General features: G+C 54.6%; 1 protein-coding gene across 1 annotated transcript; it reads left to right on the top strand.

The window, feature by feature from the left end:
• Positions 1–4,203: 4,203 nt before the first annotated feature.
• TPPP3 (tubulin polymerization promoting protein family member 3) lies at positions 4,204–8,180 on the top strand. The gene is made up of 4 exons (XM_052797753.1): positions 4,204–4,322; positions 5,511–5,702; positions 6,821–6,974; positions 7,231–8,180. Exons 2-4 carry the CDS (start codon positions 5,515–5,517, stop codon positions 7,417–7,419), a joined length of 531 nt encoding a protein of 176 aa, XP_052653713.1. The 5' UTR covers positions 4,204–4,322; positions 5,511–5,514; the 3' UTR covers positions 7,420–8,180.
• The last annotated feature ends 9,795 nt before the right edge of the window (positions 8,181–17,975 follow it).

Genomic DNA, 17,975 nt, shown 5'->3' with positions numbered 1-17,975 from the left:
CACAACCACATTAAAGGAGGACTGTTGAAAATGCATATTGGGCACCCAGGAATGAAAATGGTGAGCCTGAGATGGTTTTAACCCCTGGGAGAACTGCTCTCTGCCTCAGGTCAGTTCCCAGCAAGAATGAACCTTCACAAGTGCAGTCCAGCATCTCAGCTGAGCTGCTTCATGCCAGGAGGGCCTTTTGCAGATGCCGCTTTGCAATATGCATGTGCCCTTGGGACCCTGGCTTTGGATGCTGTGTGTGGTATCCCACAAAGTTGTGGAAGTTTTCCACAGCAGGCAGCTGGTACCTTCCAGGATGGTCACAGCAGGGGCAGGCACAGCCTGGGCTCTCTCCTTCCCCACCTCATTTCTGTCCTTTTGGGACCCTAATGCTGATACCCTGTGGGTTCAGGTGCTGAGGGCATTTCTTCTGCCCTGGTGAGGCTGCTGCCCTGGATGAGGAAGGTCCATAGCAGACCTGTGGCAGCAAGCGGAAGGAAGGAGTCCCATTAGGGTACTGCTGCAGAGGCTAGTGTGTGGGCAGAGCAGTCCTGGCCGTGATACCAGAGGACTGCAATGACCGTGAGCTAAGCCCTTGCTACAGCCGAAGACCATCAGGGAGCTCGGTTAAGGCGACAGCAGAAGTCCTGATACCTTCAGCTCCCCATCGCTGCAGAAACATTGAGGTCTGGCATCACCGGGCACCTTCTCCAGCACTAAATAAAAGGTTTTTGCCAGGGCACGAACTGTCCCATCAGCAGTAGGCAGTGCCCTGGGCTGGCTGTTTCCACGACGAGACGCTGTGGCTTTTTATTAGGAACAAGCAAAGCATTTGCAGGATGGTGACAGCTTTCCAGAGTCCTCTAAAATCATAAATCACAGTCCCTGGCCACTCACCAGCAGCTGTGCCAGGCCTTGCAGTGCCTACTGTAAGCCTCTCCGCCTTGGCGTGGGACGTACGCCCTGCTTGCTTTCATCTTTGGGCCTGACTCAAATTTCTTAGTTTTCTCTTTGAAGTCAAGGGGACCTTCCTTGGGGAAATGACTTTTGGTGAGTCTGTTCCTGGGCGCTGCTTTTGACACATCCTGAGAGCATGGTGGGGGCAAAGGAAGCTCCTGCCAGAGGACGGAGCTTTTTCCCCCCCTCCTCTCTGCCCGGTGCCGTGCATCACAGCCGGGACCCCAGCTCGAGCAGCAGATGACCCCTCGGTTCTGCGTGCTGCTGGCACACCTGGCATGCACACACGCACGCCACGATCGCGCCGCCCATCAGCCACAGCTAAGCCTCCGTTAATGCCTTGTGGACATGCTGTTGCCGAGGTTACCATATACATATTGCACAACCTCCGAAACACTTCCCTCTGTTTTGTAGCAACTTGTGCTAGAGAAGCAGTGTTCCCGCATAACCTCATCCCACCCCAGATGCGGTGGAGCCAGCGACTCATTCCTGAAACAAGATGACTCTGGGGAGCCTGCGGTGCCCAGCCTCCAGGGAGGCAAGAGGCAAAGAGGATGGAGGGTGAGCAGAGAGGGTGCTCCAAGGTTGTGCTTGTGCTCTCGTGCAAGCTCTGAGCTGCACCCTGGAGCTATTGCAGCACTCCAGGACTCTGCGTGAAGATGGGGAGATAGACATGGTCCTAGCAGGGACAAGCCCAGCATCAGAACCCGTGTCTTGGTGACACTGAGCTGTGAGCCTCGGTGTGCCTCGGGTAAGCTCTGGAGTTATGCGGCTCATTAAGTTCCCGAGAGTAGGAGACAGCCTGGCAACATCCTGACCTTTATTGGAAATGCAAGAAGGGAAAGGACCCTGGGGAGCTGAGCACTAAGCCGTGTCCATGCTCCTCCACCACATCACAGGACCTGTGCAACCTCCTCCTCGCACTCCAGGCTCCGGACCAAGTCACAGCCTCCTCCCAGGCTTCCTTTTCCGGGCTGCATGAGGAACAACAGGAGCCAGCCAAGGACTGTGCTCCATCCCAACAGGGCTGTCATGGTGACAACAAATGCACAACAAACCCCAGCCCTTAGGAACCGAAACCTGACCTGCTCAGCCCGACCCCGTGGGGCAACTCGCCAGCCCTGGCTTGGTGCCCCCCGCTCGCCCCGCTCTCCCCATGTGCCACCTCTTGGCTTTTTGGGCTCTGCAGCCCCTGGGGCCGGCTGGAGCTCTGGCAGAAGAGCTGCTGACGTACCCAGCTCTCGTTCAGCTCCTGCCTGCTGCCAGCTCGGTGCATCTGGGCTCTTGCACTGCCTGCTGCTGCCAAGCCCTGCCAGAGCTGCTGCGGGCTGGATGTTCCAGCTGCCATTACCTGGGCTCATCTCTGGAGCTGTTGACTGGAAACAAAGCCAAAGACATCTGCTTCTAGTGGGGAGTTGCAGGGCAAGCTAAGGACAAGGCTGTACCTTCAGCAAGACTTAACCACCCTCCTTGATATGGCAGCCCCAGTTATTGCTCTCTCCTTAAAGCAGAGAGCAGGCGAGCAGCTCTTCCCGACTTTCTGAGGGGTGGGATGACAGCCCTAGGTCCTTGCTGGCCTGGGTGGAGGCTGGTTTAACTTCCCACTTCACAGCTAGCTGGTGTAACCTCTGAGCCTCCGCACTTTGGGACCTGCTTTTGTAGTTTCTGAAGAGCGGGATGCATGCATGTTCAGGACAGCGTCCTCCTGGTGCCACCTCTGTGCAGCGCCCAGGCTCTCTGGCCATGTCTGAGCTCTACCAGTACAAGCTGGACAGAGGAGAGACACTCGTGGGTGAGGTCTGCCTGGACTCTGGCATCAGGCTGGTCCAGCCCTACTAGATGAGCCTCCACACCTGACCTGCCCACCCTTGCCTGTCCCCTCCGGGATGTCCTTGCCACCTGGCAGCCATGGGTTCTCACCCTGTCTCTGGCTGGCCTGTGAAACAGCAGCTCCTGCCGACGGAGGGGTCACAAGGCTGGTTGGGGGCCATGAGAAAGTGGGGTCCTTCATGTGGCCTTGAGCATCTGGAGCTACCTAAAGCAGGCAGGTGCTGTGGCATGCCGGCGTCCTCTGACACCGGCCCTGGCACTCACCTCTGAGGCAGGAGGTAAAGTTAGTGATCACAAATCACGGCCTTGCAGAGTTGGCTGGCGGTCACCTCTGGAGGTCTCCGAACCCCGCTCCAAGCCAGGATCAGTATGAGCAAGTTGCTCAGGGCTTTGTCCAGTCAACAAGGTCCCAGCAGAGAACACGTGCCCCTCAGCCAAGAGCGGGGAGGTTGTCACTGGGGCTGTACCCCAAAGCAAAGGGCTCTGGGTGCAAGAGCAGAACTGGGATACCCCTGGGGCAGCTCAGCCATGGGGATGCCCGTGTCCGTCCTTGCCCTGCAGCTCCTCTGCACAGGGACCAGGGCAGACGGAGGCTGCAGGGTGCCAAAGGCTGCCCAGCTCCCCAAGCTGCTGATTTACCTGTGGGACCCTGCATGGCAGCAGCAAACCGCACGCTGCAGCCCCTCGGTGTGAACAACTCCTTGGTGATGCTGCGGCTGGCCGTGCACAACAGCCTATGCCTGCTGGAGTGAGGGCGGGGAGTGCCAGGGGAGTGCAGAGGTCGGAACAGGCTGTGGGCAAACAGCTGAGGTGGGGCGGTGAGTAAGTGGTGTGGTGTGTGGGGACTCCATGGCAACCACAATATTTGGGTGCTGCTTCAGCCCGCAGCACCTGCCAGGAGCCCCACGTGTGGTCGGGCTCTGGGTGAGGGCAGCAATGGGCAGCACTGGCACGCAGCTGGCTGTCCCCAGGGTTGCTCTAGGGGTGTCCCACCGGGCCGTGCAGAGGGGACAGGCACTCACCGCTGTGCCTGGCACACCAGGATGGTTGGCATTTGCCCCCGCAGCCTGAGCAGTGCCTTTGGTCCATGATGTCACCCACCAAGTGGGGCCGGCTCCTCTATGGAGGGGCATGCTGGGTGTGTGGGGCAGGGAACACGACGGAGCACAGGGGAACTGCCAGGGGGGAGACTGCGGTGGCAGGGTGGTGGAGGAACCTCGTGGGGTGAGGGAGGGGCCTTGTGGGGTGGAGGAAAGACCTTGTGGGGTGGTGATCGGTCCTTGCTGGGTGCTGGTGGGACCTCATGGGGTGATGGAGGGACCTTGTGGGGTGGCGGAGGGCGTCCCAGAGGCGGTCCGGGACGGCCGCCCGGGCTCCGTCTCCCCGCCCCGAGGGCGCTCCCCGGCTGTGCCGCGGCCCGGGGGAGGCGGGAGGGGGCGGCCCGGAGCCCCATGCGGGCGCGGCCCGCAGCCCCTCCCGTCGCCATGGCGGCGCCTTAAACAGGCGGCGGCGGCCGCCCCCCCCGCCTCAGAGCTCGGCGCCGGGAGGTGAGTAAGGACGGCCGCGGCGGTGCCGGGACCCCCCCCCCCCCGCCCGGGGGCGCGGCGGCAGCGGGACCCCCCGGATCCCCGGCCTCCGACCGCTGCCGGGGGCCGGTGCGCGGGCGGGGGCCTCCGCTTCCCCGGCATCCCCCAGCCGCCGGCGGTGACACCCCCCCACACCCCCCCCCCCCCGCCCCGGGCGGGGAGGGTCCCGGCTCCCTGCTGCGGGGCCGTGCGGTGCGGGGCCCCGGGGCGGCGAGTGAGCCGCGGGAGCCCGGAGGCGGGCGGGGACCGGCGGCTTCGCCGCCCCGCCCCGCCGCTCCTCCCTAGCGACGGTCGCCAGGCAACGCCGCTCCTCCGCAGCGACGGTTGCCAGGCAGCGCAAGGGCCGGCGGCGCAGGAACCGAGCCGGCTGCTCCTTCGTGCCCGCTCTCCGGCTCTCGCCAAGGCCCCGGGGGGGCCCGTGCCGCCCCCCGCCCGGGCACGGGGCGATGTACCCGCTCTGCACCTCGGGGTGCTGGAGTCACACCCGGGTACCGCTGCGCCCGCTCCTGGCTGAGATGCTGCGGGCGCACGGTTGGCGCGTGGCGAGGGATGCTGAGCCGGCAGGGCGAGGCTGGCGAGGCGACGACAGGAGGGGAGCCGGGATGGAGCAGCGGCCACGGCGCTGTGCGACTCGGCACCCCAGCACCGCTGCCTGCGGGTCACCGTGTTTGGTCCAGCCCTGGGGGCGGGGGGCAGGTTGCAGAGCTGGGGTGCTGCCAGCTCCACACAGGGGGATGTGGCCATTGGCAGAGCCAGCGGGCAGGGGAGAGGTGGGGCCGGAGGCAGGTAGCGGTGCCGTTTCTCATGATCTACGAGCAGGAGGAAGGCAGCCGCATTGCGTCATTCCTGGAGAGTGCTCCCGAGGGGACAGGCTGATGCCTCACTCCTCACCATCCCCTGGAGCCGACAGCCGTGCCGCTGACAGCTCTCAGTCGGGACCCTCCATCCCCCAAGACGCATCCCAGCTGTTGGCCTCGGGGCTTGTCCAAGGCTGCCGCCAGCCCTTCAGCCCACGCTGCAATCCCTCCGCCCTCGCCAGCCCTCCTCCTCCTGCCCTCGCGGACCTGTGAGCTGAGCCAACTGACCCTTGCCGGCACAGCCAGCCAGAGCCTGGGCAGTAACGGGCCTCTCTGCCCCCCTGTCCTGCAGCCCCATGGCCGGGAGCACTCAGATGGCGTCCCTGGAAGAGAGCTTCCGCAAATTCGCCATCTACGGCGACACCAAGGCTACGGGACAAGAAATGAATGGGAAGAACTGGGCCAAGCTGTGCAAAGACTGCAAAGTCACTGACGGCAAAAGCGTCACCAGCACCGACGTGGACATTGTCTTCTCCAAGGTGAAGTAAGTGACTTGGTTTTTCAGGGCCTCCAGTCGCCCAGAGGGTGGGGATGCCCTTGCAGTGCGGGCAGGGTGGCGGTGCCTGGGTGCAGTGGTCCCCAGGGGGGTGTCATACCCCGGCTCTGTTCCATTCCCATGTTGCACTTGGCATGGAGCAGTGGGTGCTGCCTTCAGGGAGTTTGTGTGGCTGCTTTTGCAAGACCTAATAATAAATTAATCCAAATTTGGGGGGTTGGAAGGCTCAGATTTTGGTGCAGAGGCTGTGCCTCTGCTCCTGCTCCCAGGCGTTGGGGTGGGCCTGGCCGATTCTGCCAGGTTCCCATCTAGCAAGAAGGTGCCACAGGGAGCAGAGGAGGGTGCTCAGGGGTGTCCCGCGTGACATGTGGCATGGCCCATCCCTGGGCCTGGCGAGCCCACACCTGAGCTTGGGGAGGACTCTGGTCCTTGGAGGTCACAGGGGCAGCTGAAGAGCTAAAGGCACCTGGGGCTGCTTTTGGGGTCCCTGAGGACACGGTGACACCCAATGTTCCACACCAGGGTGCAGGAGCAAGGATGGGTGGAGAACCTGCTCCCTCCATGCCCTCTGTCCAGGCATGCCCTTGTTCCCTGGTGGGGCCAGGAGGGTCTGAGCACTGGGAGGTTTTTGGCATGTGGAAGGGTGGGTTGGTGTGCTGCCCTGGAGACGAGGACCGGGCGCTCATGGGAGAGATGCTTAGTGCATGTCCTTCCAAATTTGACCAGAGAAGGACAGATGCCTGCCAGGGGAGAGAGGGCGCCGGGCATCCCAGGCAGGCTGGGAGCAGTGGGAATGGATGTGTGTCCCCTCCTGCCACCAGCGCCCAAGTCCCAGGGCACTTCCATGCAGGGGTGAGGTTTTTGGCACCAGGGACTTTAACAGCATGTGGCTGAAAAGCTCCTGGAGCTCAGCACCGGCTGTGTCCAGCCCGACCCATTCGGCTGGGATTTCCCTTGCTGTAGCTGCATTTTGGAGGTGGGTGAGGGGCCCGAGGCTGGTGGAGGACAAAGCCAGGGTCTCCCTGATGCACCTCATCCTGCTGCAGCCCCATTTGGAGGCGCAACCTGAAGACATGCTGATGGCAGCCTGGGTTTTGTGCTTGCAGAGGGAAGACGGCCCGCGTCATCAGCTACGAGGAGTTCAAGAAGGCGCTGGAGGAGCTGGCCCCCAAGAGATTTAAGGACAAGAGCAAAGAGGAGGCATATGAAGCCATCTGCCAGCTGGTGGCAGGGAAGGAGCCCATTAACGTGGGTGTCACGGTGAGTGAAGAACCCCTTGGCCACCGGGAGCAGGAGGGATGCTCAGGAGGGGAAGACGGAGCTCTGCCCACAGTACAAATGCTTTCCTGGGGACCCCATGGCCCTGGGTGGGCTGGGGGGATCTGGGAGTTACATAGATCTGGTGGGCACGGGGAGCACAGCAGGGTCTTCAGGGGGTGTCAGGGGCTTGCATGGGGCAAGGGATGAAGGGGATGGGGCATATTCTTGACTCCCGTGTCCCATCTCCCCACTGCAGAAAGCCAAGATGGTGGGGGCCGTGGAGAGGCTGACGGACACCTCCAAGTACACGGGCTCCCACAAGGAGCGCTTTGACGAGAGCGGCAAGGGCAAGGGCAAGAGCGGGCGGGAGAACATCGTGGACACCAGTGGCTACGTCAGTGCCTACAAGAACGCGGGCACCTACGACGCCAAAGTGAAAAAGTAGGGATGGGTGCCCATGGCACGCACCACCCCGGTCCCTGCGCGTCGGCCATGGGGCCAGCACTCACGTCAGCCTTGGGACATGCCCGCATGATGTGGGGCCAGGGAGGCTGCGCTGGGGCCAGCCCCAGGCTGGCAGGATGTCGGCCACCCAGCGCTGATGTGATTGGGAAAGTCGCCGGGCCGCGTGCTCTGCCCCAGCACTACGTCTGTCCCCCTCTCTGTGCTGTGACCCCCCCCAGCCCTTCCTGTCCACTTCCCCCCCCTGCACCGTGCTGTCTCCCCCAGCCCCCTGCCGCCAGCAGCACTTGCCGTACTAACAGCACTGCTCCTCAGGGCTCCCCTGGCCAGCTGGCACCCAGACCTTCCCTACCTCAGCCCCAGATTTCAGGGCACCCTCCCTGCCAGTCCCACTGGGGACTGCAGCCTGTCTTCCCTGCAGCCCTCCCGGGGACTTGCCTTAACCCTGCACCAGTTACACTGCAGCCACCTCCTTCCTTCCCCAACAGTGCCCTTGCCACGGGGCTGCCCAGCTTTGCTGCTTGCCCAGCACCGCAGGAGGCTCAGACCCTGCGGTGCTGTTAGTGCCGGTGCTGCCAGGATGCTCCTGGCCCAGCCCTGGGATGCACCCCGGGAGAGCTTGGTGTTGCCTGGCCATCGGCAAAGGTCTCTGACCTGAACCCCCATGGCCTCCTGCTGCCTTTGTGAAGCCCAAACCAAAGGATGCTGCAGACCCGCGCTGCAATAAAACCCCATCCACACTGATGCCCCCAGTCTGGTTGTGTTCAGCGGGACCAAGCAGTGAGAGCCCCTTTGCCCGCTCACCCAGCCGGATGGTGGGAGGCTCGGCTGGCCATGCCGCCCCAGGGCAGCCGTGCCATGGGCTCAGCCCTGGCCATTGGTGGTTTTGGCAGCCTCTGGCTGGCCCCAAGTTGCCTGAGCAACCGCAGGCACACAAACACGAGTGCCTGGCTCCCGCTCCTGCTCTGTTTGCAACCAAACACACGAGCTCCTGGTAACGATCCCTGGGAACAGGCTGGGATGGCAGCTCTGGGATGGGATTGGACGCATGAGGCTGGGTGCAGGCGCTGCCACCCAGATCCCAGACATGGGCAGAGCTGGCTGCAGCGCTGCCTGGGTGGCAATGCCAGGCTTTCCAGCTAGATACCCACCTCCGTGGTCATCTGTTAGGGGCCAGGCTCCCTAAATAACCCACAGGGGTTATTTCACAGGTGCCTCGGCTGTGGTGCTGGCACTACCCACACTGCGAGGGATGTGCTGGGGGCACGCATGTGGCTTGGGCAGGCTCTCTCCCTGCCAACGCACAACATATTGCACCATCTGCATCCTAGCCGCCTGCTTTTTAAAACACAGGAGAGGGAAGAGGTTGTCATCTTCTGGGCTGGTTTCAGCCTCACCCCAGTGAGGGTCTACCAGTGTCTAGCAGTGGCAGGCTGGGGGTGAGGGCGGAGGGGGATATTAGCCCTCCTTTGAGCAGATCAGAGGGAGTTATGCTCTTTCGGAGATCCAATGTTCCTCCTTTGAAAAGTTGTTGCTCGGGGCAGGGGGGGACTTTAACCCTTCGCTGACTCCATTGCCCGGCTGCAAAAATGAGGTGCAAAATTCCCAGAGCAAGGCTGTCTGCATTGCCTTGCGGGAGGTGCCATCCACAGCCCCATCCTTGTATGCAGACTTGGAGGCTTTGCAAAGGAAGAACATTCTGTGAAGAGGTGAGCAGGCCAGGCCCCATGGGACTCATCCCCTACCTGTACATGGCTCTTGTCAGGACCTGGTGGTGGAGCAAAGGGGGGTACCCATGTCGGGGCAGCTCTGAAGGGGAGTTGTGGGTGCTGACATGCTTTTGATACTGGGAAATCAAGACTGGGAAGGGGATTTCTGCCTGGTTTTAAGCTTGCATGTGGCAAGAGCAGCAGCTCTGGCATCCCTGTGTCCAGTGGCAGGGCACAGCATGGCATTTGGGAGCAGCAGTCGTTCCTCCCCCAGCTGCTCACCCCACCTCTGCCTTTGAGCCTGGGTACCTCAGCAGGTCAGCTGTCCACCTAGCAGCTGCTGAACTCCCATGGTTTGTAAGCCTGCAAGGAGGGTGGGTGGGTCCTCACTTGGACTTACTTCCATAAGTTCATCTAGAAGCAAGGGGAGCTGAGCTGCTGCTGCTCAGGTGATGGAGCAGCCAGGGCAGGGACAGCTGGACCTCCCCCCAGACAGTCAGCTCAGCCGAGCCTTGCCATCAGTCGGTTGCATCCTGCGAAGTCATGGCAGAGGTCACGCAGTGGCTAGCAGTTCCCATGCGCTGCCAAATCGCCCAGCCTAAAGCTGCTCCTTACCTGCTTCAGCTCCTCTTCAAGTTCTCCACCACTCATTCCACAGCTTACACGGGACTTTCTCCCTCTGACCTTCTCCTTGTTCCCAAGGAGGCAGCTCCAGCACATGCTGTTCCCTGCATGGGGACAGGGCTGGGTGGTGAGGGTAGCAGTGGCCAGACCACTCTGGCCAGGCTGGTTGGCATCACCTAGGCTGGCATCTCGGTCCTGCCAAACCAGCTCCGGGGAGAATTAGCGCTGGTAAAGACCCAATAGGGTCTAATGGCTGCAAAGTGCCTAAGATCAACCTGACTAGAAGTCACTTCCCCTGAAGTGATAGGAACAGCTTCCTGGGAACAATGAGATGTTGATTTGGGTCTTCACCGAAAATGGAAAACTTGCTAAATACCAGTGTAGTGATCTCCTGGGGAGCTGTTGGCGGTATGTACAAGGCTCTCCCAGTTCATCCTTGCAGGAGGGTGTGAAGGCTCTTTAGAAAAAGCACCTGAAGTACTGCGGCTGTGATGTGCATTACAGACACATCACACAGCCTCTATGCAAGGTTGAAACCAGGTGGATACATGGCCTCACAGGGAGGTAAGTGCAAGGAATATGGCCTTTAAACATCAGTCTTCATGATTAACGTGGACAGGAAAGCAGAGGTCCCCAGGATGGTTGGCACTGGAGCACAGGACGGACAAGGAAAGGCCAAGTTGGGGTGCTCAGCCCTCGAGAACACCATAACCTGAAGGAACTTCCATGGGAACAGCGGCTCCAGCTGTTTTCCCAGTGAAGCTTGAAGTGGTGCCACAGGCTGCTGAGACAGCAGAAACCTTAAAATACTAGTTGCAGAACTACTTTCTGTGATGAAAAGTGACACAGCCCAAACAAAAGGGCTTGCAACCATTTCCCCTGTGCTAATGAATTTGCTCTGGCCAAGCGTGTGCTCTGAGGTTGGCTCCATACCAGCTCAAGAAAGACATTTTGCAGGCAGTGTGTAATTCCCTCACAGTGGAAGAGCCAGCAGGAGGAAGGTGTCTCAGCCATTATTTATGCTGTTTGCATTGATCCAAGTCCCAGACATGAAGCTTTTTTCTCCTTCCCAATTGTTTCTTCCCCTCGGTCACTCTCTGGCTGCACTTCCACAGTGGAGGGGCACGCCAGACCTCGCCCCAACCTTGCCACCACATTCACCTGCTCCACCATTTTGGACAAACCCAGACCCTCTTACAGGCTGATGTCCCAGCTTGCCAGTGAGACATGCAGCCCAGAAGGCCCAGCTGAGTGGTTATGATAAATTTAGCTGTAAAATGTGTTCTCTGCCCCGAAGGTCACTTCCCTAGAGAGTTTCTAAAATCATCTGGGGTCATGTCTGATGTGCTTCACACATTGACAGCAAGTTGTGTGCCTGCGATGAGGGCTCTGGCCCCTCTGAGAGGTTGTTTTTCTCTGGGGTAAGTGGTTTGACCAGACATACTGATGAAGAGTGATTGCTGTGTTCCTCAAGGACATATGTTCATTCCTAGAAGAGTGAGACAGTGGATGCCAATAAGCCCAGCAAGGTCTCACCCTTTCTGTCCCTGTGTAGGAGCACCAGGAAGAGCTCACAGATGTTGCCGTTCCAAAAAACTGCTCCCACAGCAAGCATCCCTCCATGGAGTGTATTGCGCTGGTACAGTGCAGATCCTTAGTCTCAGTCCAGGCAAAACAGCTTCCCTACTGAGCTGTACCTGAGCTGCCTTCCTCAGTACTTTTCCATTTCACTGCTAGTCTAATGGACAACGGTTTCCAAAATACACAGACTAGGCTGTAAATCATGTTCAGACAAGACTCAGAGAGCAGCTTGTATCCCAGTGGGTCAGGCACTTTCTTGGAGGTATACATCTAAACCTGGGACTAAAACTTCAAATCCTTGCAGTCAATGCCCTGAGATATTGGTTTGACCACAAATGTTACATGCAATACTTCATTGCCAGCTACATGTTGCCAGCACTGTGCTGGAATATTGATTCAGTACCATTTTAGAGGGAATTCAATTAACTAAATTACCATCTTCCCAGCACAGCATGGTCTCAGATAAAATGTTATTATACAGGAGTCATCCCCACTTTTTGTTAATGTAATAACTGCGGCAGAAATGTAAGAACACAGGGGAAGATAGAAGCAGGAAGATGCAGAGAAATAAAAAAACCCCCAAGGATTAGATTCACCAGCTTTAAATACAGCATGAGATTTTATACAAATAAAACTGAACACAATCCATATTTAATGTCTATTTTTTTCCCTGTACAGAGGACAATTGCATAATTGCTGTGAACTGCAGTGCTGACCAGAGCTGTGTGCTGATGGTACCAATGTAGTTCTTCCTAGTGGGGATGATGTCTCATGCCTAGTGCGTTTCTCAGCTGGAAGAGGTGTTTTGTGAACAGTGTGGCTGCTCTCTTTAGTCAACTGCTGCAGCAGGACAGTTTGTGGGCACTAAAGACCTGAGCAAGGTTGTTGCAGAAAAAAAAAACCAATGAACATGCATTCAGGAGAGTGAACCTGCTATAAAGATTTCCATTTATTCAAAATCACATTTTAAAATTTCTGTACTTAGAGCTCTAAGTTTGTAGCTTAGAACTCTGTATTTCAAGATGACTACAACTACAGCTATGATTCATTTTAAGATTTCACACATAGCTAGCTTACAATGGTTAATAACTGATAGAAACCATTCAAAGAGATTGATAGCATGTGCTAAGACAGCTGGAAGCACATCAGTGGAGTGCTATGATTGCAAAAGGCAAGTGTCCTCTCTCTCATTTTGACCTGAGATACTTTCCCTAAAAAAAGCAGCTTCATCAGACCCAGAATATTCCTGACTTTCCACTCACTGAACTGGCATTTTCATAGCTTGGCTTAAAAGTCTGTAACCAGTTCCAGCCTCCTGAAGCACACAATATGCACCAATGATCACCGAAATAGCTCACTCGTGTCAAAGTCCTGAATTCATCCATTTGCCACCAGTGCAGGGGTATTACAAGAAGCATACATGACAGGACCGGAGGAGTTCTGCTGGGACACAGGTACCACCTCCTGCCATGACAGGCAAGTTGTGTACCCACCCTGCAACCAGCCCATACCTCTGGCTGTCCTGCAGAAGAGCCCTGGTCTGAGGTCTGGTAAGTTGTTTCACTTCCAGTCTTAGAAATTCCACCTGGGAACTCAGATGGCCATTTTTCCAGAATAACTCATCTGAAGGAAACACAGGGAGAAGGTTGAGCTTACAAGTACTGCTGTACTGAGCATCTTTCTAACAAGCAGGGCTGTTCTGAGAGACAAAAGGGGACTGTGGGATCCAGCGGCTGGAGGTTACATTCAGCAAAATATCTCCAGAGCAGCCTGTGAGGGATTGTGGAACATTCTTTGTAACCCAAAGTCTTTAAAACTCAGGGCTGTAGGAGTGGCTAAAGCCCATCCTGCAGTTCAGTGCTACCTTCCTGACCCTGCAGCATCCAGGGCACAGAACCGTGTGGCCTCTGCTCCGGGGCAGGTCAGAGGAGATGCTCGAACCTCCTTGGCCATCCAACCTGTGAGGCTATCTCAGATTACATTGCTCCTATTACCTTTTATACCAGCCATTGAAGTGTGCTGGACAAATGGGGATGAAGGTTTGGACTGCTGTCAGTTTGCCTGTCTGAGGGGAAGGACAGACTGAAAATACCTGATAATCACATTCAGTTTGTAGGAAAGCTTGTTTTGGTCCTTCAGCAGTAGAGGTATCCATCCTATGATGTTACTGGTTCCTTATTACCTTACAGTAATCTTGTTTTTGCTGTACAGTGACTCAAAGCTCCCAGAAAAGGCATATATGGCATAGCTGGCACTGGCATAACACGTGTAGTTGTATTGCACCAGTTCTTGGGAGCCTTATAAAGCCACATCAGCCACCATTTACTTGATGCCCAGAAGGCTATAAAGGAATCCTTCCATTTTGCCCTACTGTATGTGGATGTTTGACTTCTTGAGATGCAATAACTAGAAGCAGCAGCCTGATCCATCTCTCGTAATGTGCAAGCTGATACATGGCTCTCCTCCAGCCCTTCACCCAGCTGCTGCATCAGATAATCCATCTGTGATGAGAGAAGGCAAAAGAAAACAAAATAAAAATCCCCAAAATCACAAAGGGTCACAAATGTCAAGAGAAATGAATCACTTTTCTACAGTTCTGCCAGTGCCTGGTAAGTCCCTAGGAGTCTTTCCAATGATGCTGGTGAGCCCTCTGAAGAGTGATAAATGACAGTGAGTGTAACACAGTGTGAGTTTAAGTGAACCCTTATGTCACTACTTTGAATTATTTGTTTGAAACACGCTTCTAAAGAAAAAAGACATTTTCGAAGCATTCCTGCATAGGTGTGCAAAAAATAATCTAAACAAACAGTAAAATCTGAAACACAAAAAGCTATTCAGGCATTTTGGCAGGGAGCTTAGGTGATGTCAGAAAACAAATCTAAACAGAAATGTTTCTATGGATTTTTTTTTTTTTGAGACCTAATTGGAAACAGATTTTAGCTTTGGATTTAAACATTTCTCTGCAGCATTTGCAATGCTATCCCAGCATTATGCATTTTAGTGTCAAGGAGCATGAGTACAAGGCTACGGAGCAGAGGAGGGAAAAACTCAGCATCCTCCTGCTCACATTATTGCTACAGGTTTAGCCAGTGGTCTTGGGAAAGTCATGCAACCTCATTCTCCTGGGGTTTTTACCCAGTAGACTTCAAGGTAAATTACAAAATCAAAAGAGGCTCCTATCCATTAAGCTCCATCTTTCTGCCCTCATAATTCCAGCAAGCATTTCTTGCTCCACCGAGACAGAGCTTTGAGAAGACTGAGGAGCTTGGTGGGGTTAACATCACAATTGAATGAGCTTGGGTTCTTCTCTAGGTGGACCATGTCAGGGAGGGTATCTCACCGAGCCCAGACATCTCATTTCCTGACTCAATGTGTTAGGGCGAGTAAGATCCACCAAGAAAAAGATGACCGGTTTTCCACTGGATCAAGAGTCCAATTTGATGTGAAGCACCCCACAGCCATATGTTTGTTAAATCCAACCTGAAGAAGGGAGCAGGAGCACAGCTGGAGGCAGTGCAGTGGACCAGGACCTGTGACAGGCTGCAGTGTGAACGTGTTGAGTAAAACATAAAACCACAGCCCAAATGCATGTGCAACATCTGGGAAATGCAAAAATTTGAACAACTATGGTACTTGGCCCTGAAGATCGCCCTGAAGATCATCCAGAGGATGACAAGTGTTGCTAGAAGTCTTGCTATGGAGTGGACAGACCCAGATCTTTCCAGGGTTGGACGTGAGACAAAATGGGTATGAACAGGGTGGTGAAGGCTGGCAGATGAGTGTTTGCTGTTTGTTTGTTTTCCTGGGAACGAGGAGAGGCCAGTTGACAGCTGAACAGCTCCTCTGCGCGGCAGCTGTCTGACCAGCACGGATGTGCTGTGGCGGATGGCAAAGTGAAACGCTTAGCTGAATATGGATAAAACTCCCTAGGCACCATCTAAAGACGGGACCCATCTGATAGCAAAGCTTTTGAACTGTCAATGGGTTCACGCTGTATGGGCGAGAGAGGACAATGGTGACCATCCATTTGTTTATACAGTATGTATTTATCGATGGCATAATAAAATTATCCTTATTTTATGCTTTATTTTTCAGAAAACAAACTCTCCCCTTTTCCCCCTTATGCCAAAATATAGTCTGGCAGCCCTTCCTTCACCCTCTTGAATAAATCTGTCATTAAAAACATCCAGCATTGCTGCAATATTGCTGTGATTTTTTTTGCAGGCAAGCCTACCAGGAGAGGATGGCAGAGAAACCAGCAACTCCGAAATCAAAAACCTGACACAAAAACCTGCCTCAGTAGCAGTCTCCAAATTGCTGTCTGGGGAGATTATTAATAAAGCAATTAAAGTAAGTAGTCTTCATGCCAGCTGAGACTTCCAGTAAGCAGAGCTGATAATGGGTGAACCTAAGTACATGCTAAAGACATATAATCCCATTGGTGAGGTGTGACACAGTCCCAGGATGCAGTTACTATTTTACACGTTTATTTATATATTAACATTTAATATATAAATTATTAATATATATAAAACTTATATTAACATGTGGAGTTAGCCTGCATTCATATCGATGCTCTTTTTTTTTTTTTAATGCTGGCCTTGTCCCCAGAGAAATCATAAAAATATTGGTGAGCACTTCCTTAAATTCTTTTGTTTTAAAACCTAAAAATCCTGCATGCTAACAATGATTAGTCAAGTAATAAGCTGTCATATTCCAGTTTTCCTTGGCTTTTTTTTTATTCCTTGGGTCTTGCTTCTCACCTGTTTCCTATTTTATCTAAGAGAAATGACACAAACAGCATCTACTTAACAAACTCTGTCATTGTGTTAATTGGCTTTTAAAATAAATTGTGGCCCTGCCACTTCCTCTAGTGTTTTGAGAGGCTCAGTGCTTGCAGTAGGATGGTTCCTTCCTTTCTAGGGATCCTCATCTGGGAGCTCCCTGGTCCTGGGGTTGTCACGGAGGTCACAAAACCCATGTATGCAGGTAAAATAGATAATGAAGTAACTCATGGTGAAGGGATTTTAAAACTGAGCCTCTCCACAGCACTGCCAGCTTTATATTCAAAAAGCAGCAGTATGCTGTTCACGACTAAGACTGAATTTAAATGAGGTCTGATCACCAGGTGTACAAGCAACTTTGGGTGCTATGCTTTCACTGTCTGGTATAAAATTGAGGATCTTTGTTCCCAAATCACTTCTAAAATAGAAATTTGCTGCCTTTTTTTTTTTTTTTGAAAGTGATCCCTGAACACTACACGCTCCCCTCGTTCACTGCAGGTCAAGGTATGTACTTGTCCTCCTCCTACCTGTAGGTACTTGCTCATCCCAGCACCCAGGATGGGAATGAGAGCCAAAACCAGCCATGCTTGACCATACAGTCCACTTCATGGCATCAGCTTGGGAAGTCAAGCACGACAAAAAGTTGTAGCCCCTTTTTTACCTTCTGTTGTGCCTACAGACTGCAATGCAATAAGCTCAGGAGGAAGGCTTAATCATAGTCACCAGAAAAAAAACCACTGTATGTTTGCATCACTATTTTCAGCAATAACAGAAGAAATGAAAAGCCAAACTGAGGTGTAGCTCCCTATAGATCCCTTCTTTATATTTCACGGACTTGTCCTGTTGAGTTTTGTGTTTGGTTGTCTCATTTACTGGGTCAAATAACACATTATCCCTTTCGCCACTGCTGCTTCTGCAGAGCTGAGGCAGCTCAGAGCAGCATGGTGGCAGCTGATCCTGGCACCTCTTTTAACTAATCTTCATAGCTGTAACTTATGTTTGATCAGAAGCCACTGAGACAGTAAAAAAAGAATCCCTTTGGTGTTATTTTATGTGTTTTGTGGGTTTTATTGTGGTTTATAGTACAAGTGGTGCTTTCAAGATCTTTGAGTAAATACTCTTAGTGATGGCACACACCTGTATTTTATGGTGAATTGTTGGGTAGTGGTAACAACAGGATTACCACTGGCTTTTTATTAACTTGCTGGCTCACAAAAGCCCAATTAATCTACGTCCTGAAGATGGGAAATTTATGAAGCTTAACCTGTGAGTACTGGAACTGGAAGAAATTCACCTTCTCTAGCCTCAACCACCAAGGTGGGCACCTCCACCCTGCAAACGAATGCAGCTAACCACCCCCTCCATGGGGAGAGAGGTCTTCCCACAGCAGATAGGCGCTGCTGGGAACAGGTTATAATTATAATTTGCTATCGCAGCATCCTCGGGGTGTGCGAGCAGCCTGCGCGCTCTGGCTTTAAACCCGGCTCTATGGGGACAGGTAACCTTGCCCTGCTCCTGTGCCCCCCATCACCTCAAGCCCTTCAGCTGCCCACGACTCCCCTACCCCAACCACCGGGCTCCTGTCACCCACCACCCTGCTTTGTCCCTCGGCCTTGTCACCCTCACCACACCTGGGTGCCGCCCCCCGGGCCTCTCGCCCGTTGCCTAGCAATGCCGCCACGTTAGGACCCGTCTGCGGCCTGCTGAGGTGAGGCAGAAGGGAAGGGGCCTCCCCTCTCAGACCCACCCCAAGCCCGGGGTGGGGGGTGGCAGGTCTGCCATTTCTTGCTATTTTAAGTGAGTTAGATTAGCCCAAGGCCTGATGTGATGGAGGGGCACAA

The sequence above is a fragment of the Harpia harpyja genome, chromosome 9, assembly GCF_026419915.1.
Source record: "Harpia harpyja isolate bHarHar1 chromosome 9, bHarHar1 primary haplotype, whole genome shotgun sequence".
In the NCBI taxonomy this organism is placed as follows: domain Eukaryota; kingdom Metazoa; phylum Chordata; class Aves; order Accipitriformes; family Accipitridae; genus Harpia; species Harpia harpyja.
This window is presented reverse-complemented; position numbering and strand designations above follow the sequence as displayed.